The 16,138-nt window shown below is 50.4% G+C and overlaps 1 protein-coding gene across 1 annotated transcript; it reads left to right on the forward strand.

Annotated features, from left to right (window-relative positions):
• Window positions 1–429: 429 nt before the first annotated feature.
• Window positions 430–10,145, forward strand: SLC17A9 (solute carrier family 17 (vesicular nucleotide transporter), member 9; the record flags this gene model as incomplete). The annotated part of the gene is made up of 12 exons (XM_010076018.1): window positions 430–627; window positions 2,201–2,340; window positions 2,987–3,086; window positions 3,864–3,994; window positions 4,781–4,877; window positions 5,575–5,671; window positions 7,631–7,718; window positions 8,036–8,070; window positions 8,849–8,964; window positions 9,453–9,508; window positions 9,843–9,872; window positions 9,982–10,145. Coding segments are annotated over 12 exons (1,252 nt in total), but the record flags the coding sequence as incomplete, so codon positions are not given.
• Between the last annotated feature and the right edge of the window lie 5,993 nt (window positions 10,146–16,138).

Genomic DNA, 16,138 nt, shown 5'->3' on the forward strand with positions numbered 1-16,138 from the left:
TCTCATGCAAATGCATCCAACCTCATGCACTGACCTTTCCTTTGTTATCCCTATCTTCTAAAGAACAGTTTCTAAAGATTTTGTTTGGGGAAAAAACCAAACAAACCGAGTTTCTTCCCTGCCTTTTCCTTACTCCGCAGCCAACCTGTCCCAGCAGCCTGTTCCACCTTGCAGCCTGCGGACAGACACTATTGTTTTGCTGCTGAGGTCAAATAACGTTTGGGATGAAAGTTAGCATCATTCAGGAATGTCACCAGATGCCCTCTCCTCTGTGCCACAGGGGGGTTGCCCTGACCTTTATTTTATCAAGACAGACTCGTTGGGGCTTTCACACAAACCAGTCTGCCCCGTAAGCCGTCCCTGCGCGTGGACCTACCAGGCAAACCCTTCCAGCTGCCCTTTCCTCACCTTCCTCTCCACCCCTTGCAGGCCCGAGTCCCGCGTCTGGACGGTGATGCTGCTGCTGGGGACGTGCCTGCTGTACTGCGCCCGTGTCACCGTCCCCATCTGCGCCGTCGCCCTGAGCACCCACTTCTCCTGGGACAAGAAGCAGTCGGGCATCGTGCTCAGCAGCTTCTTCTGGGGCTACTGCCTGACACAGATTCTCGGGGGACACATCAGCGACCAGTACAGGATATTATTCTTCTCCTGTTTTCCTCTGCTCGGGCTTTTTAATTGATGGTTTTTGACCAGTCTCAATAGTGGCTGGGGAATTTTTTCCCTCTGCAATAGTGGCTGGGAAATTTTCGCCCTGGGGCAGTGATGGAGCGGGAGGGGGAAGGTGGGGAGAAGCTTTCCGGGCACGGCAGGTTGCTCTGCAAGCAGCTGAGGTCTCTCCACCAGCCGCACTCAGGGTCCAGAGCTCAGATCAGAAAGGACACGGGTAGTTTTGTCTGTCCGACTAGATTCCTGGATCTCAAATCTGTGCTGTGCTTGCAGGGCAGCATGCACCCAGGGCTTGGCACAGGTGAAAATCCCCCAGCGAGCACAGGGAGTGTCCGCACGATGGTCACAGCTCCTGCAGAGCAGCGCCGGGAGAGAGCTGCAGCTACATTAATGGATGCTGAGACCAACATAGGTTTTTTTTTCACCTGGAAACAGTGAAGAGCACTTTTATACCAACATAATTTTTCTGATGGAGGGTATTTTTAGCACTGGTTCAGTAACTGGAGTGAAAAAAGCGAGCCCACAAGCTTCCATGTTAAGCTGATGAAAGAAATCGTGGGTGTGAGGCAGACTTTATTGTAGAGAAGTGAGAAAAGCTGATGCTCTTTGCATAGTCATAGCTGCAGCTCCCCAGGAGTGTTATTTGTCCATTAACAAATAGCTCAACCCCAGTGGTGCTGGACACCAGCTTGGAACAGTTTATAGCTGCAATCACTAACCACAAGAAGAAAATGCTTCCTTTTTGCAAGGAACACAGTTTTTTTCCTGTTTAATCTGGATTATTTATCTTCTTTTTCAGTTCAGCACCTCCAATTTTTCCACCCTCTATTCTCATGCAACCCTTCCCCATGCAAGCCCCCATCACAGTTTCCATCACATTTGGGACAACCAAACTTTTATCAATTAAAACCCAAGTTCCCCAGCTAGCTGTAAAGAAAGATCAGGGTAATTACCTGCTCCAGTTCCTTTCCCCAGCCACTCTACTCTTTGTGAGGAGGGCTTTCCTATGAAATCTGTAGTGAGGAACACATGCCTGGAAGGAGCACATTATCTGTGCAGGGCACTGTGCTATTTAGTTATGTTCCTTAGTGATTTGCAAGCAAATGTCTGCAAAAACCCCAAATGTCACCAGGCACAGCTGATGCGAAAGAGCAGACGGAAGAGAAAACACTGTCACTGGTTAAGAAAAGCAGAACGGTGACAGTGGCTTGGGCTTCCCCCATGTCAGAGGCTCCAGCACATCAGTGCAGTGTCTGTGGGACTGGTGTGTGCTGGAGCTGGGTGGGTGGCACTGGTGGCCGGTGTCCTGGCGGGAGCAATGCCGGTGGCAAGGGGAGGAGGGAAGGGAGGAGGTCGGAGCTGCTGATCCTACTCCCCAAAGGGCTAAAGGCATTTGTAAGAGGAGAAGAACAGGTTTGACCCACAGGTTGCTCTTAAAAACAGGCTGAACTGGGAAGAACCCTTGAGTCGTGGCTGGGGGGCTTTGCCCTTTTGCCCTCCGCTGGGTTTGGATAAGGTGTTTTGTGTCTTGCAGAACAGGAGGTGAGAAAGTCCTCCTCCTCTCGGCGTCAGCCTGGGGCTTCCTCACCGTCCTCACCCCGCTGCTCACCCACCTCACATCAGCCCATCTCGTTTTTATGGCCTCCTCCCGGTTCCTCATGGGGCTGCTGCAAGGTGAGAGCCCGTCCTGGGCACGGGGCCGCGGCTGCCGGGGGCTTCCCTGCGCGGGGGGCTCGGTGCAGTGAATTCAGGTGCAAGTCAGGAGGTTTGCAGCGCATGCGCCCTTCTCCTGTGTGTTGAAGCAATTCTCTGGCTCAAAACTGCCTCTGCGTCCAGAATGTCCATGGGAAAAAAAGTGACATTTCTCGAGAAAGTTGCTGACAAATCATTCCCCCGTAGACATCTCGCTGCCAGACGAGGGCTGCTGGCTTCTGAAATCATCAACGCTCCTGTTCCATTTTCTGCATTTTAAAACTCCTTCAAAGCATTTGGGGAAAATTGGTCCTGGACAAAAGTTTGGGATAATTTGGGATGATTTTCCTTCCCTCGTGCTGAGCTGCAGCACTGGGGGACCATTGGGACAAGTTCCTTGGCACTGATGGATTCACAGGAGCAGCAGCAAGGACGGAACAGGAGTAGAGAGGAGTCACAAACCAACCTTTTGTGCTGATGGATTCACTTGTTTTATTTTCTATCCCTGTTTTGAATTCACCGAAGGTTTTGTTGCTTTGTCTCGGTGTTTAGCTCCTGCGGGATCTTTTAAATTTGCTTTTGATTTGCCCACGAGGGCACAGGAGCCTGACCCTCCCGTTGCCCGCAGGGGTGTATTTCCCGTCCCTGGCCAGCCTCCTGTCCCAGAGGGTCCGGGAGAGCGAGCGAGCCTTCACCTACAGCACCGTGGGGACCGGCTCGCAGTTCGGGTAAGTTCAAAAGGCTTCCAGCAGCGAGTGACAGTTGCTGGACGTTGTACCTGATGAAATGCCGTGAAATAGTTGGAGGCAAAATTCACAGCCCAAAGTACAAGTGGATTCCTGGGTCCTGGAGGATACGGCTGCAGCTGAGGAAGCCTCAGGCAGTTGCTGTTGTGCTTGTCAAGGATTTATGGGATTTTTTTGTCTTTCTTTCTTTTTAAGCCAGACTTTGAAGAGTGTTTGCAACATTTAATTACTCTGGGAAACAGCCTGGTCCAGGAGGAAAAGCGAGGGTCACCCCGAGACTGGTCATCTGTCCTCTCTGATAGCTGGGGACAATGTAACTTCCAGAATTGGAAGAATTTCCTTTCTAAATGGAGGGCTTGCTCAGAAGCCAAACAGAAATATTACTGTGTTTAATCACTTAGTTTTCCAGTGTACTAATTTATTTTGCTCATTTATCCGAGATACTTTCTGCACACCAGCAGCCTCAAGTTCTCCTCCCCAAAGACCACGTTTAAGCCTGGGGCAGGCAAGTGCGGGGTCCCTTCATGGTTCCTCCTGCCCGGCTGAGGATCTGGCCGAGATGCCAGGCAGGGAACAGGACAGTTGTGGAGTCCTGGGGTGACCGGGCAGGTGGGCAGTGTCTGCCCACGCAGCGACCGACAGCTGGTTTAGGTGCATTTAGTGATCCCAGCGCCCACCCCACGCAGCATCTCCCATGGATGCCTGCAGCCCGGACGCTCCGAGCCAGACCTGTATATCCCAGCCTGGCTTCCCTTGCAGGACGCTGGTGATCGGCGGCGCAGGGTCTCTCCTCCTGGACTGGTACGGCTGGGAGAGTGTTTTCTACTTCTCCGGTTTGCTCACTTTGCTCTGGGTTTATTGCACCTGCAAGTACCTCCTGGGTGAGACAGGTGAGTCCAGCCCCCGCACCCCTTGGGCTCCTGAGGCTGCGGGACCCCGGTGACACCTCTGTGAGATTTTCTGCAAATCCCCTGCGTTTCCAAGCTCATTCCTGGTTTTACACAAAGCCCTTTTGTTCAGATGTCTTCTGTAATATACGCCATGTCTCACCCACGATGCTAAACCCAGAAACAAGGTTTTGAGCTCTGGCATTGCTGATTTCCTATTTCAAGCCCCGCACTGGATTATATTGCTGTCGAGAGCCTGATCTGACTCCTCGGTACTCTTAAGCACCAGTGAAAGCACCAAGCAGAGCATCAGCTGCAAAGTGGATTAAGCTAAAGCAGGGCAAGATACTTATTCCAAACTAAGAGCATCTACACACAGAGCTTTAAAAACCAGTTAATCTGGAATATCTCTTCCCAAATAACTGTCTGGGAGTAATTCCACACATGGGCAAACCATTACACCTGGCTACAGCACTATTGGTGTGAGTGGTACGTGGGAGCTCAGCCCATCCGGAGCCTGGTGTGTGCCCGGTGCTGCACAAAATCCAAACCTAGTCCTTGCCCAGAGTGATTTCTGTTTAATTACAACAAGAGATATAACAGATGGGTGAAGGTGGCTGGATGGGGAAGTGTGTGGATGCAGTGGAAAAATTTTGGTCAACATAACAAGGTGTTTTCATGAACATCCAATGCTGGTATTGCCAAAAAAAGAGTTAGAAAGAGATTAAAGGTAGTTGTACAGGGGTCTCCCAGGGCTCCCTCCAGCTTGCTATGTTTTCTTCCCTGCAGAACTCATCATCCCCATAGATTATCTAATGAGAGGCCTCTCGATATCCAAGCAGAGCAAAGTGCCTTGGAAGCAGCTGTTTAAGAAGGCGCCGATATGGTAGGGAGCTGCGGTGGGCTGGAGCGGTGCGCAGGAGGCAGGGCTGGGACAGCACCCACCATCCCGGGGGATTTTCTCCTGTCTGGGCTTATTTCTTTTGCCTAGATGTATTTTTTCCACTTATTTATATATTTGGGAAATATGACCAGATCTTCTAATCCCGTCTGTATAAATAAAGAACTAAAAAGGTAAGCTTGACAACTTTTAATGGGCATTTTTCCCTTGGGATGCTGCATTCAGTGTTGAAGCTCATCCAGGCATGTTCCCTAGTGATGCTTAAAGATGGGGAAGAGGGTGATGGGGCTGCAGGGCAGCAAGCCCATTCCTGTCTTGAATAACCACCAAGCATCTATCTGCCACTAACAAATCCCTAGAAAAGCCCAAACAACGCCTCTTGGAACAGGACAGCTCTTGCAGCACTTGAAGGGACTGGTGGGAAATGCACTGGGGGAATTGCCGCCGCGGTTAACCTCGCCTGAACCCAGGGGCTGGGAGGGCAGAGGAGGAACCAGCGGTGCTGGGAGTGGCAAGCCAAAAGGAGCAGTTATCTGTGAAAAAAATCTCAGGAAGCAATTGCAGCACTGTGAGGGATTTATTTATAGAGCAGGAACCAAAATCTTGGGTTTCTTGAGTGCCCGTTTCCCACCCAGTGCGACCTGTCACTCCTGATTATTTCATCCCCGCTGTGTATTTCCAGGGCTGTCATCATCGCTCAGCTTTCCACTGCCAGCACGTTTTTCACTCTCCTCTCCTGGCTGCCAACTTTCTTTAAGGAAACTTTCCCGGAGTCAAAGGTAAGCTGGCTCTGAGACACAGGCATTGCTGGTGTCCCTGTAGATGAGTCGTGCTGGGTCGCTGCCGAAACGGGGTGGTTGGGGAGGGAGGTGATGGCAGAGGGACGTGGGGACAGCAGGCTGGGAGGCAGGAGGTGGTGGGACATTATGACATTATGCAGATGACCTCCAACCCATTCACTCCTGGGTTTTCATGGGGATTTTAACTCTACCGACATTGTACAGCTCAGAGCTGCCTGTCAAAATGATAATTATACTCAATAACAAATGCTTCAAAAATACACAAATGATGTTCCCGTTTTTCAGAAACCTAGGCAATATTCACCTGGGCTGAGAGCAGGTATTTTGGTCTTTTTGTTCTCAGAGACTCAGACAATCTTTTCCACAATGGCTCTGTTAGTTTTTTTCATAATTTCCAGAGCTGCCTACAGATGCCTTTTCATATGACACGTGTAAGGCGCTTTATGGCATACTTGATATTTACATTAAAATCATGTATTAAACCAGCAAACATATTGTTGTGACAAGATCTGTGCACCTCGAGTAATACGCTTGTGCAGCAGCAGTTCACCATCTGGTACGCATTATAGCACGGCGCCCTTATGTAAGATGCTCTATATAGCGTCCCTGCATCCGATAATCACTTTATACTTTTTAATAAAATGGGGCTTGAGGATGCTTGATCTGAAAGGATGGACGATAATCCTCAATGTGGGAAACCTGTCACCTGCTGGCCAAACTCCTTTCTGCAGGTGAGCTGCCTGCGTGCAGCCCATGGGGGTGATGGAGGGTTTGGGCTCAGGCTGCTCAGGGCGATGGGCCGTAGGGATGAGACAGGGATGAGACAAGGGTGGCTTTTGTGTGTTGGGATTGACTTGCTGAATAACCCCAGCTGGTGCTAAGAGACACCAGGGATATCACCCCTCAAACCTATGGGGTAACATTTTCAAAAGTGGCCAAGAAACAAAGTTTCCAAGGCACTGAAAGACGCAGACAGACCCTGCTATGATTTCCAGGAGCAACTGGAAACAGAATTATTCAAACCCAAGATTGTTCAGCCCTTCCAAGCATCCTGAAGCCAAGGACAGGCAGGATGCCTCCAAGGGGTGATGGGCTCCGAGGGAAGGGGGAGATGCAGGGGACGATGGATGGATGGGTTGGTTCAACCAGCCGAGGTGAAGCCCAGCCCAGCCCGCACTGATTTCAGCTCCTCGTGGGATCTGGGCACCAAAATACCTCTGAGCAGCTGTAATCCAGGTGACCAGTAATCATCCGTGATTACAGCTGTAGCAAACTCGCTTAATTGAAAATAGACCAAAGTGTGCTGCTACCCATAATGTTCCCTAATCCCGGCATTAGAAAATCCAGCTACATTCCCTCAGCCTCGTAATCCAGATGACCAGTAATATCTGTGATTACAGCTGTAGCAAACTCGCTTAATTGAAAATAGACCAAAGTGTGCTGCTACCCATAATGTTCCCTAATCCCGGCATTAGAAAATCCAGCTACATTCCCTCAGCCTCGCAGTAACGCTGCTGGTGAGGTTGAAGGTCACGTCGGGAATTTTGCCGACAGCTTTCCGGGTGACCCACAGGGCAAAGCCTGCTGTTTGCTTCCCAGGGCTCCACGGCTCTCTGCCACATCACCTTGCTGAACAGTAAACTTTGCCGCGTTTAATCCCTCTTTCCCAGAGCAGACAGAGCTTTCTGCCTCTCCCTGGGAGGCAGGGTCACTGGGGCAGAAGGAAACAGAAACAACCTACAAATTCTCCTGCCACCTTACAGACTTTGCAGGGTGTAGCTGGGAGCTTGCTGTGCAGAGAGGGCAGGGATCCTGCAAGAAGTCCTGATCACATCATTTTTTTTTCCTTTCTGTAGATATCACAGACTAGCAAATAAAATATTTGAAAACAAACTCAGCTCTGACAGCAACCCTCTCTTGATGTCTGCTCCCTTTCAGGGCTGGGTGTTTAACGTGGTCCCCTGGCTGGTTGCAATCCCAACAAGCCTGTTCAGTGGATTTCTGTCTGATCACTTAATCAACCAGGGTAAGAGCTCTTTTGGCTTTTCCTTAGCTCGTATTTTATGTGATGTGGACAGAGGACCTGGGTGGGAGGAGGTGGGCTTGTTGGTAGCGAGAAGACTCAGCAAATAGACAGCATGAGGGTCTGATACAAAAGCAGGATAAATGCTCCAGGGTCCAAATCCCACCCATGTGTTTGAGGGTCCCTTTGATCTCAGCCACAATATGTGCCTGGAGATGAAATCTGCCCGTCTGAGATCCACTCGCCCTGTGGTCTCCTGGCTGGAGAACAAGGAGCCCTGCTGAGCTGTGCCTGACCACAACTCTCCCTTTCTCTTCCAGGGTACAGAACCATCACCATCCGTAAGTTCATGCAGGTGAGAGAGCTGAAGCCACCGCAGTGACACTAGAGCTGCCGGCTGACCCCTGCTTGCGTGGGAGCTCAGAGCTCTGCTGGAGCTGGGCTGGTGGTCCTGGGTGGAAGAGGAACGGTGTTGTAGCTTTGTGGATAGACTGGTGGGCAGTGCGTACGGGAAATCATAGAATCACAGAATGGTTTGGGTTGGAAGGGACCTTGAAGATCATTGAGTCCCACCCCCTGCCATGGGCAGGGACACCTCCCACCAGCCCAGGTTGCTCAAAGCCTCATCCAGCCTGGCCTTGAACCCCTCCAGGGATGGGGCACCCACAGCTTCTCTGGGCAACCGGGGCCACTGCCTCACCCCCCGCACAGGAAAACATTTCTTCCTCACATCTCATCTCCATCTCCCCTCTTTCAGAGGGTATGAAATCCAGAGGAGAACCCTGACGGAGGAACAGCATGGACCAACAGTAACGCTGAGCACAGGGATTTGCGAGTGCTCTGAAGGGGTTTTCATTCACGGGGAAAGGCAGTCACACGCTGTCACTCCAAATGACCCTGTAGATAGTAGGAAACAGCAATGTAAGGGAGCACAAATAGAAACGCACAGCGTGTCCTCTCTGCTCCGCAGCATCACATCCCTCTGTGGGCAGGACAGTGGGGAAAAACCACCTGAAAGCACCTGGTGCATACGAGCTCTTGCCATTGTGAAAGGGAACAGTCTGTCCATGAAAGGAGTTGCTTTCTCCCTTACAGAAAATGTGCTGTGGTGTTTGATTTTCCCTTTCTTCCAGGTCATTGGCTCCGGCGTCTCAAGCATTTTTGCTTTGTGCCTGGGTCAGACATCCAGTTTTTGCAAAGCGATAGTGTTCGCCTCTGCCTCTGTTGGGCTGCAGACCTTTAACCACAGGTAACGAGGGCGATAACGACAGAGCTGTGACCCTCAGCCCTTATCCCACGCTCAGCACCCAGGGCTCTCGGCGGAGGCTGCCTCTGTCGCGACTGTCAGAGCGAGAGCTGAGCATCGTGTGTTGGTCCCCGCGAGGCTGGGGGGTTTCACGCCTGTGGGGCGGAGATGATCCCCCCAGCCTCTGGCATGGGGCAAGGCTTGGTGTGCTGGAGGGCACGCTGGACCAGGCGGGTGTCAGGGAGGTGGAGCAGGTGGGGAATTGCTTTTTGGCCCCTCTGAATGCTTTGAGTTGAATCCTTTTCCTCCTGGTACCTCCCTGTGCTGCTTCACTCTCTGCCTCTTTCCTCCTTTCTCCTGATAAAGAATAGAGCATACCTTCTTTTTTTTTTTTTTTTTTTTTTTTTTGCCAAACTAAACCCTATGTAACTGCTGAGGAGGCAGTCATGCTCCATTCAAACAACCCTTTTCCCCTCTCTGTTTCTCACTAGTGGCATTTCAGTCAACGTGCAGGATCTGGCCCCCTCGTGTGCTGGCTTGCTGTTCGGTAAGGATTCCCGCGGGCTGATTGTGCCGGAGAGGGGGGACACAGTCAGCAGCACTGCGGTGTGAGCAGGTGTAGCTCTCTGCAACATCTACATGTTGATGTTTTTGCATCATCTCTAGATGTTTGCAGCATCATGTGGGGCAGGGAACCACAGGAACGCGCCTTTCCACCCGCCACGTGCTTCCCTGCGCCACGGGATGGGGACAGGGACAGCGGCGGGTGTCGCAGCCGTCAGCAGGGCATTTAGCTGGGCACGCACACCGGGCTCGGGAGGGAGCCTGGGTGAAGCTGCTCGTCTCTGCAGGTTTCTAACGCACAATTATTTTCTTTGCAGGTGTTGGGAACACAGGCGGAGCCCTCCTAGGTAAGGCACCTTCCTGCAGCTCCTCCTTCCCCGGGGAGTCCTCTCCTCGCAGGTGGGCAGGATCCGGCCCCGGAGCCTTTGCATTTCTTTCTCCTCTCTCCCATCCCAGGTGTCATTTGCGTGTACTTGGCTGGCTACCTGATCGAAACCACCGGCTCCTGGAATTCTGTTTTCAACCTGGTGGCTGCCGTTAACAGCGTCGGGCTCTGCGCGTTCCTCGTGTTCGGAGAGGCCCAGAGGCTGGACACAGACTCAGCGTACATGGACCTCTAGAGATCCACCCAGCAGCAGCTGAAGGGCAGGAAGGTGTCACATCTGTGTGTCATTGTCGCACCAGTGCCAAAGAACTTTTCTTTTGTTTTTAGGTGTTTAACAGGAAAAAAAAAATCCTAAGACCAAGTACATCATGGGCCAGATGAAAGCCATGGGAGAAAAGAAATTGAGAGTTCATTTTTTTGCTCAGGGCATAGCTGATGGCCTGCAGAGCCGTCCAGCTCAACATCTCCAGGGAGGATATGATCCGTGCGACCAGTTTGCCCCAGTCTGTGCCTAGGGGACAAATACCCATGGGGCCAAAGCACCGTACCCGGCTTGTCTCCAAAGGGAGCTGCGGAGGGGAGATGCTTTGCTGTGCCGGGAGCGGGTCCCTCCGTGCAGTGCCGTCCCGTGGGTGCAGGGAGGATGGCCAGCTCTCGGGCTGTCCTCTGAACTGCACGAAATGAATCCAAATGAATGTACCTCTGACCTTACCCTTCCCTCGCGTGCCTTCGTTCTGCAGGTACAAGCCAGGTGTACAGGAGACGGGCTGGGAGATGAAGCCAAGGCTTCCCTTCAGGAAGGGAATCCCCCGGGAGCCGCTTTGCCCCCTGCAGTGAATGTATGGGGAGAACGGGGCAGGTTCCGTGCCACGGATCTGTACTCCCAAACGCTTTCTGCTTGGTTAGATTTGTCCTCCACGTGCTCTCAAAGGGGCATGGGAGACTTTCCAAAGAGCCTACAATGGGCAGGTTTTGTTTCTGCTTTCGGTGTAAAGCAAATTTCTGCCCTGGGGATCTGTAGGACTGGGTGTGCATCCCTGCAGCTCCCCGTGTCAGAGGGAGATGCTTGGCTGTACACGCCTCTGAGCCTGAATGTCTTAAGTTATTTATATATATTTTTAAATTTAATTACCAAATTCTATATTTTATGTACCTGAGGCCTGATTTTGCATGCTTATTTTGAGTGGTTCTCCCACCAAAACCCACAGGATTTCCAGAAGGGGAGGATTTACCAGCCTACAGTTTCTGGTTTTGTAGGATGTATTTTAAGTTTGATGTTTCATATTAAAGCAATTCCTTGCTTTTCCTCCCACCCCTTGCTTGCAGCCTGAAAGGATCTCTGATTTCTCCAGTGCTTACCCAAAAACTTCAGCTGAGGCTTGGGACCAGATTTCCCAAGAGACCTCACCATGCAGGAAAGCTATAGGTTCCGATTCATTGTCCTTAAAAAAAATAAATTATCCCCCTCTTTATCCTTTTGCCTTGGCCAAATTTCTTCTTGGAAGATATTCTGGAGCCATGTTAAGTTTCTGTAAAGCTGGGTTTATACTGAAAATACTGACAGCCTTTTAATGGCAGAGACCTAATGGGTGCCACTGACTAAGCTGAGCTCCTTACGGGGGATAGGAAGAGAGGAAGATGCAACTGCCTGATGTCTTCGCAAGAGAATATAGGGTCAGTGTGGCCTGACTGCCAAAGAGACCTGAGGCTGTGGAGACATCTCTGCCAGCCTTTTCCCTCATCTAGTCCGAGCAGATTGTTTGCATGGCTTTTTCTATAGCCACACAGAAAAAAAAAGTGGGGTTTGTTTGGTTTTTTTTTTAACATCTTCCCTGGCTGTTCAGCATTGCAGGTCAGGAGCACAAGGAGTGAATTCTCGTTCTCTTTGCTGGGTGCAGGAAGAGCTGATCAGTTCAAATCACTCACATTCGAACCAGACAGCTTGGCCACCCCTTGGCTCTGCAAGCTGGGAAATCTGGAACGGAGATCTTCAAATGAAAGTCAATGTTGCTGGCTGTGCCCTCTCTGTAATCTCAGCTAACACGGGGGTGGGTTGTCTGGATTATCTATCTGTAAACTGGCTAATAACTTAAATATTTGGAGTATATTTGAGGCTTAGGTTTCATTATATTCACATCTCTTTGGCGAAGTATTGAAACCATTTTACGGAGCTATTATTTGCTTAAGCAACCTTGGCAAAACTTGCTGTTTGAGAGTTTTTGTTACAGAAGGTCCTGAAAAAATAAAGGCAGCGAATAATTTGCACACCGTGATTTTCCTTTGAATGCAGAGGTGCTAAACTGCATGATCAGCAAGGAACAGACAGGGCTCAAGCACATTTAGTGTGATTAACTCCTTAGGGCTGGCGAGAGAGGACGGGGAGGCTGTGCTGGGAGAGTATCTGGGCTGGCAGATTTTCACAGCATCCTCACATACACGTCGGACCTTGGAGTACTGCCAGCTATATCTTCTCACTTGTTTTGGAAAAATGACTGAAAAGCGGTGTTCAGCAGAGCTGTGGTCACTGCAGCATCAGGAGATGTGGTTCAGTATCAGTCGGTGGAGTGAAAACTGAAACAAGTCTTGGGTTAGGTGGGTGGGGTATAACCCCGCAGACACATCACCTTCCACCTCGAGATGGTGGTTAAAAAAAATATATATTGCCAGGTTTTTTGTATCCTTGCTGATAGGTTCGGTAGATGCCAACAGAGGGAGCTGTTAGATTTGGGATGTGGCAGCGAAAAAAGGGGGAGCCTGGCCCTGGCACAGCTGGCACAGCTGGCACAGCTGGCACGGGTGGTTTGGCTGGCAGCGCTGGCGCGGTTGGTACAGGTGGCACAGCTGGAACATCTGGGCAGTGAGCAGAGCCCGGCCCCACCGAGGAGCAGCCCTGGCTGGTGGCCCCAGAGCCTGTGTCGGGGTGTCCCGGGACTGGCTGTCCCAGTGTTGGCTTTTCCCATTCCTGTGCCCCTTTGGCAGTTGTGCCTTTACTATGGGGAGGGAAAACAGAAGTTTGGGAGCACATTTTAAAAGCAGAAATAGCCACTAAAGGAATTTTAAAACCTCAGCTGTAGGGTCACATATCAAGAAAATATCTTTGAGGATTGTGGAGTCCACTAATTTTCTCCTCAAAGTGCTTAGAAAACCAAACATGAAACTTTGTGGTATGAAAACGATGCTGAAGATAATGTAGCACAAAGTGAGTTATCCTCACCTTTCCCAGTCCTTTTGCACTTGCTAAAGGTACAGACAACCTCTGACACACACACTCGAGCTATTTTGATCTGAAAAGCTCCAAGAAGCCACAGACCCACCTTAAACCCTGCCCAGTTCTTCTTCAGGGTATCCTGCGACTGTCTAGAGCCTGAGAGACAAGAACAAGCTCAGCCACACTCCTAAAATTGTCCTGGTCCCAGGGCTACCCCCCTGCCAGGCTGGATCCCGGCTTTCCAGCCTGCCCTGAGCAAACAGGGGTGGGTCTGGTGGGACAGGGATGGGGAATGTGGGGCTGGGCTTAAAGGCTGGTCAGTTCCAGGTACGTTGTATGGCTGCTGCGGGCTGGAATGGATGGGTCGGTTTGCACTGAAATTGTTTGGGGCATATTCAATAGCTGGCTCTGGAGCATTGGGAGGATGCTGGTTTATTGCAGTTTGCATAACACTAAATCAATAAACACACTGAAGCAGATGGAAAGCAAAACGCAGGAGAAAAATAGCACTGGAAGACAAAAGAAATAGCAAAGAGCGCTTCTCACTTGTACTTTCGCCTCGAAAACACAAGCAGATGCTCTTACAGTAGAGACCTGATCTAACACCCACCTGGCAGCTCCCTGGGGCTGGGACGTGCCCCAAAGCCATCGCTGCTCTGCAAAGGGCACCCAGCGCCGGAACAAGCAAAATACCGCCCTTTATTGCAGCCGTGACCTACTGCACGGCGCTTAATGAGGAATTTTCCATTTCAAACTTTAATGCAATAATTAAGATGTCCATTAAGGTCTTTACAGTTTGACTGCTTGTAATTAAAAATGGGAGGGACGGGGTGGGGCGGGGGGGACACAATGGCAGGGAGCTGCAGTGCAGGGCATCAAGCTCCTGCTGGCACCTGCTCTTCCCTATTTTGTTTTTTTCTTCAAAATAATTTTCCTGGGTTTGTTTGTAACTGTCCTCGGGGCAGGTGTCCTAAAAAACACCTGAAAAACAGTCTTAGCTCCCACAGGTACAGCTTGGTTTGAAGAAAAGAGCTTTTCCCTTCTACCAAAACACCTCCAAAATACTGGGGCTCTTGGGCTGCAGTTTTTGGGGTGTCTCTGAGCAGGGACATCCTCGGGGCTCTGGAGGCATTGTCTGGGACCAGGCTGCCCCATCCGATGGCAGTGCTGGGGACACGGCAGGAGCCAGGACAGCTGAGCTCCAGCAGCAAAGTTATGGGAATAACCCAAAAGCTCAGCGGGACCATCAGTCGCCGGAGTGGTAACTGGGGTTTTATGCTCCAGTTGGTTTCCAGGCTGGAATAGCTCACTGTTTACACAGCTCCTGGTGCAGGATTAAGGGTGGGGTGGATTTAAATCCAATAATGAAAAGAGAAGAAACCCCCATAATAAACCCACATCTTCCAAAGTGGCTCAGCTCCTGGGAGTCAAAGTCCCACTATCCAGTAACAGGATTTGGCCTCCTACAGCAACACTGAAATACCTGGAAAATTTTCTTCCCAAATCACCAGATGTTTTTGCAAAGGATTAACAAAAATTAACGATTTAACTGAGGAAGTAGCTGCCAGAAAATCTTCAGCTGGTCCGTTGAATCCCATCCCAAACTTACTGGTGACTTGCTCTTGTTCTGCCAACACAACGTTGGGCGCGATCTCCTGGCACTTTGACATTAATTATTCTCTAATAAATTGTTTTTAATTTCGTCTCCAAAGGAAAAAAAAAAATCCCACTTCCATGGGATGCAACAGAAAGGTACACGCGTAGCAATTATTGGTTGGATTTTACCCAAAGCATTAGCAACCTGCTCGCGCGTGTCCTGCCTTCTCATCAAAGGCAAACCCTTTGCGATTGACGGGGGATTTTCCTGTGCAACCATTTAGGCTTGTTGAATCTGTTGAATTCCTTTCAGACTGGTTTTTTCCCCCCTTTCCTACCACGTCTCATCCAAACCCACTCATTTCCAGTCTCTCCCGTGTACCTGTATGAGTTATGAGTGAGGTGAAGGCTTTGCTGAGACTCAGCCCTTCAGATACCCTGACCTGGTGCAAACCTTGCCTGCTCACAGGTACCTTTCTATGCTTTTGCTCTTATTTTGCCCTAAATAAGAAAAGCGATGGCTCGTGCCTGTAAAACCAGAGTCACAAATCTCCCAGCTGCAGTTGCCTTCATGGGGTTTTGCTCCTGCAGCCAGCCTGCTCCTCGGTGCGTGCAGCTCTGTGCTGTCTCCACCAGCATCCTCCATCCTGTGGTCCAGCCCTCTCCCAGCCCCTCTCCCTGAGCCCACTGAGCCCATCTGGAGGAGCAGACGAGGTCCCCATGCATCCCCAGCTCAGGGGAGGATGTGCATTTTCTTCAGCATCCCAGCCCCTTGTTATTTACTGGTTATTTAGCAAAACAAATTCCCTAAACAAATATCTTATCAGCAAGAGCATAATCAGATATCAGATAGGAGGTCTGCAGATGAGTAGTTTGTTGTGATCCATTTTATTTCATTTGATTTCAGCCCATCTGGGGCAGGAGAGAGCTTTGAAAAGGGCTGGAGGCTGCAATTCCCACTGCGGGAGCCACCTGGGCCAGCAAGAGCTCAGCGTAAAGCCTCCGTCCTCGCAATTTCATTTTACAGGAACCGCTAAGTAGGACACGCGCTGCAACAAAGTGGGTGACCTGAGAGATGTCTGCACAGCCCTGGGACAGGAGACAGGCTGTTCTGCACCTGGACAAAAAGGTTCTGACCCAGGCACCATGACAAACCTTCTCAAAGGGGTACCTGTTTTCTGGGGATTTTGTGCCTGGAGTAATCTGGGAGTATAAAATTCAGAATTAACATATTTCTTAGTTAAATGATGCATTTTTGGGGATTAAAAACTATGGGGAAATTTTCATTCACCTCCAAATTAGATTTTTTTTCCTGTCTCATGTGTGATGAGCTCAGTGAAAAGCTTTAACCTTTATGTTGCCAAACTCTGGATGCAGCTCTTTGTCCTTTGAGCTCTATCAAATACCAAGTGATCTCTCTCAGC

The sequence above is a fragment of the Pterocles gutturalis genome, unplaced genomic scaffold, assembly GCF_000699245.1.
Source record: "Pterocles gutturalis isolate BGI_N339 unplaced genomic scaffold, ASM69924v1 scaffold8653, whole genome shotgun sequence".
NCBI lineage: Eukaryota > Metazoa > Chordata > Aves > Pterocliformes > Pteroclidae > Pterocles > Pterocles gutturalis.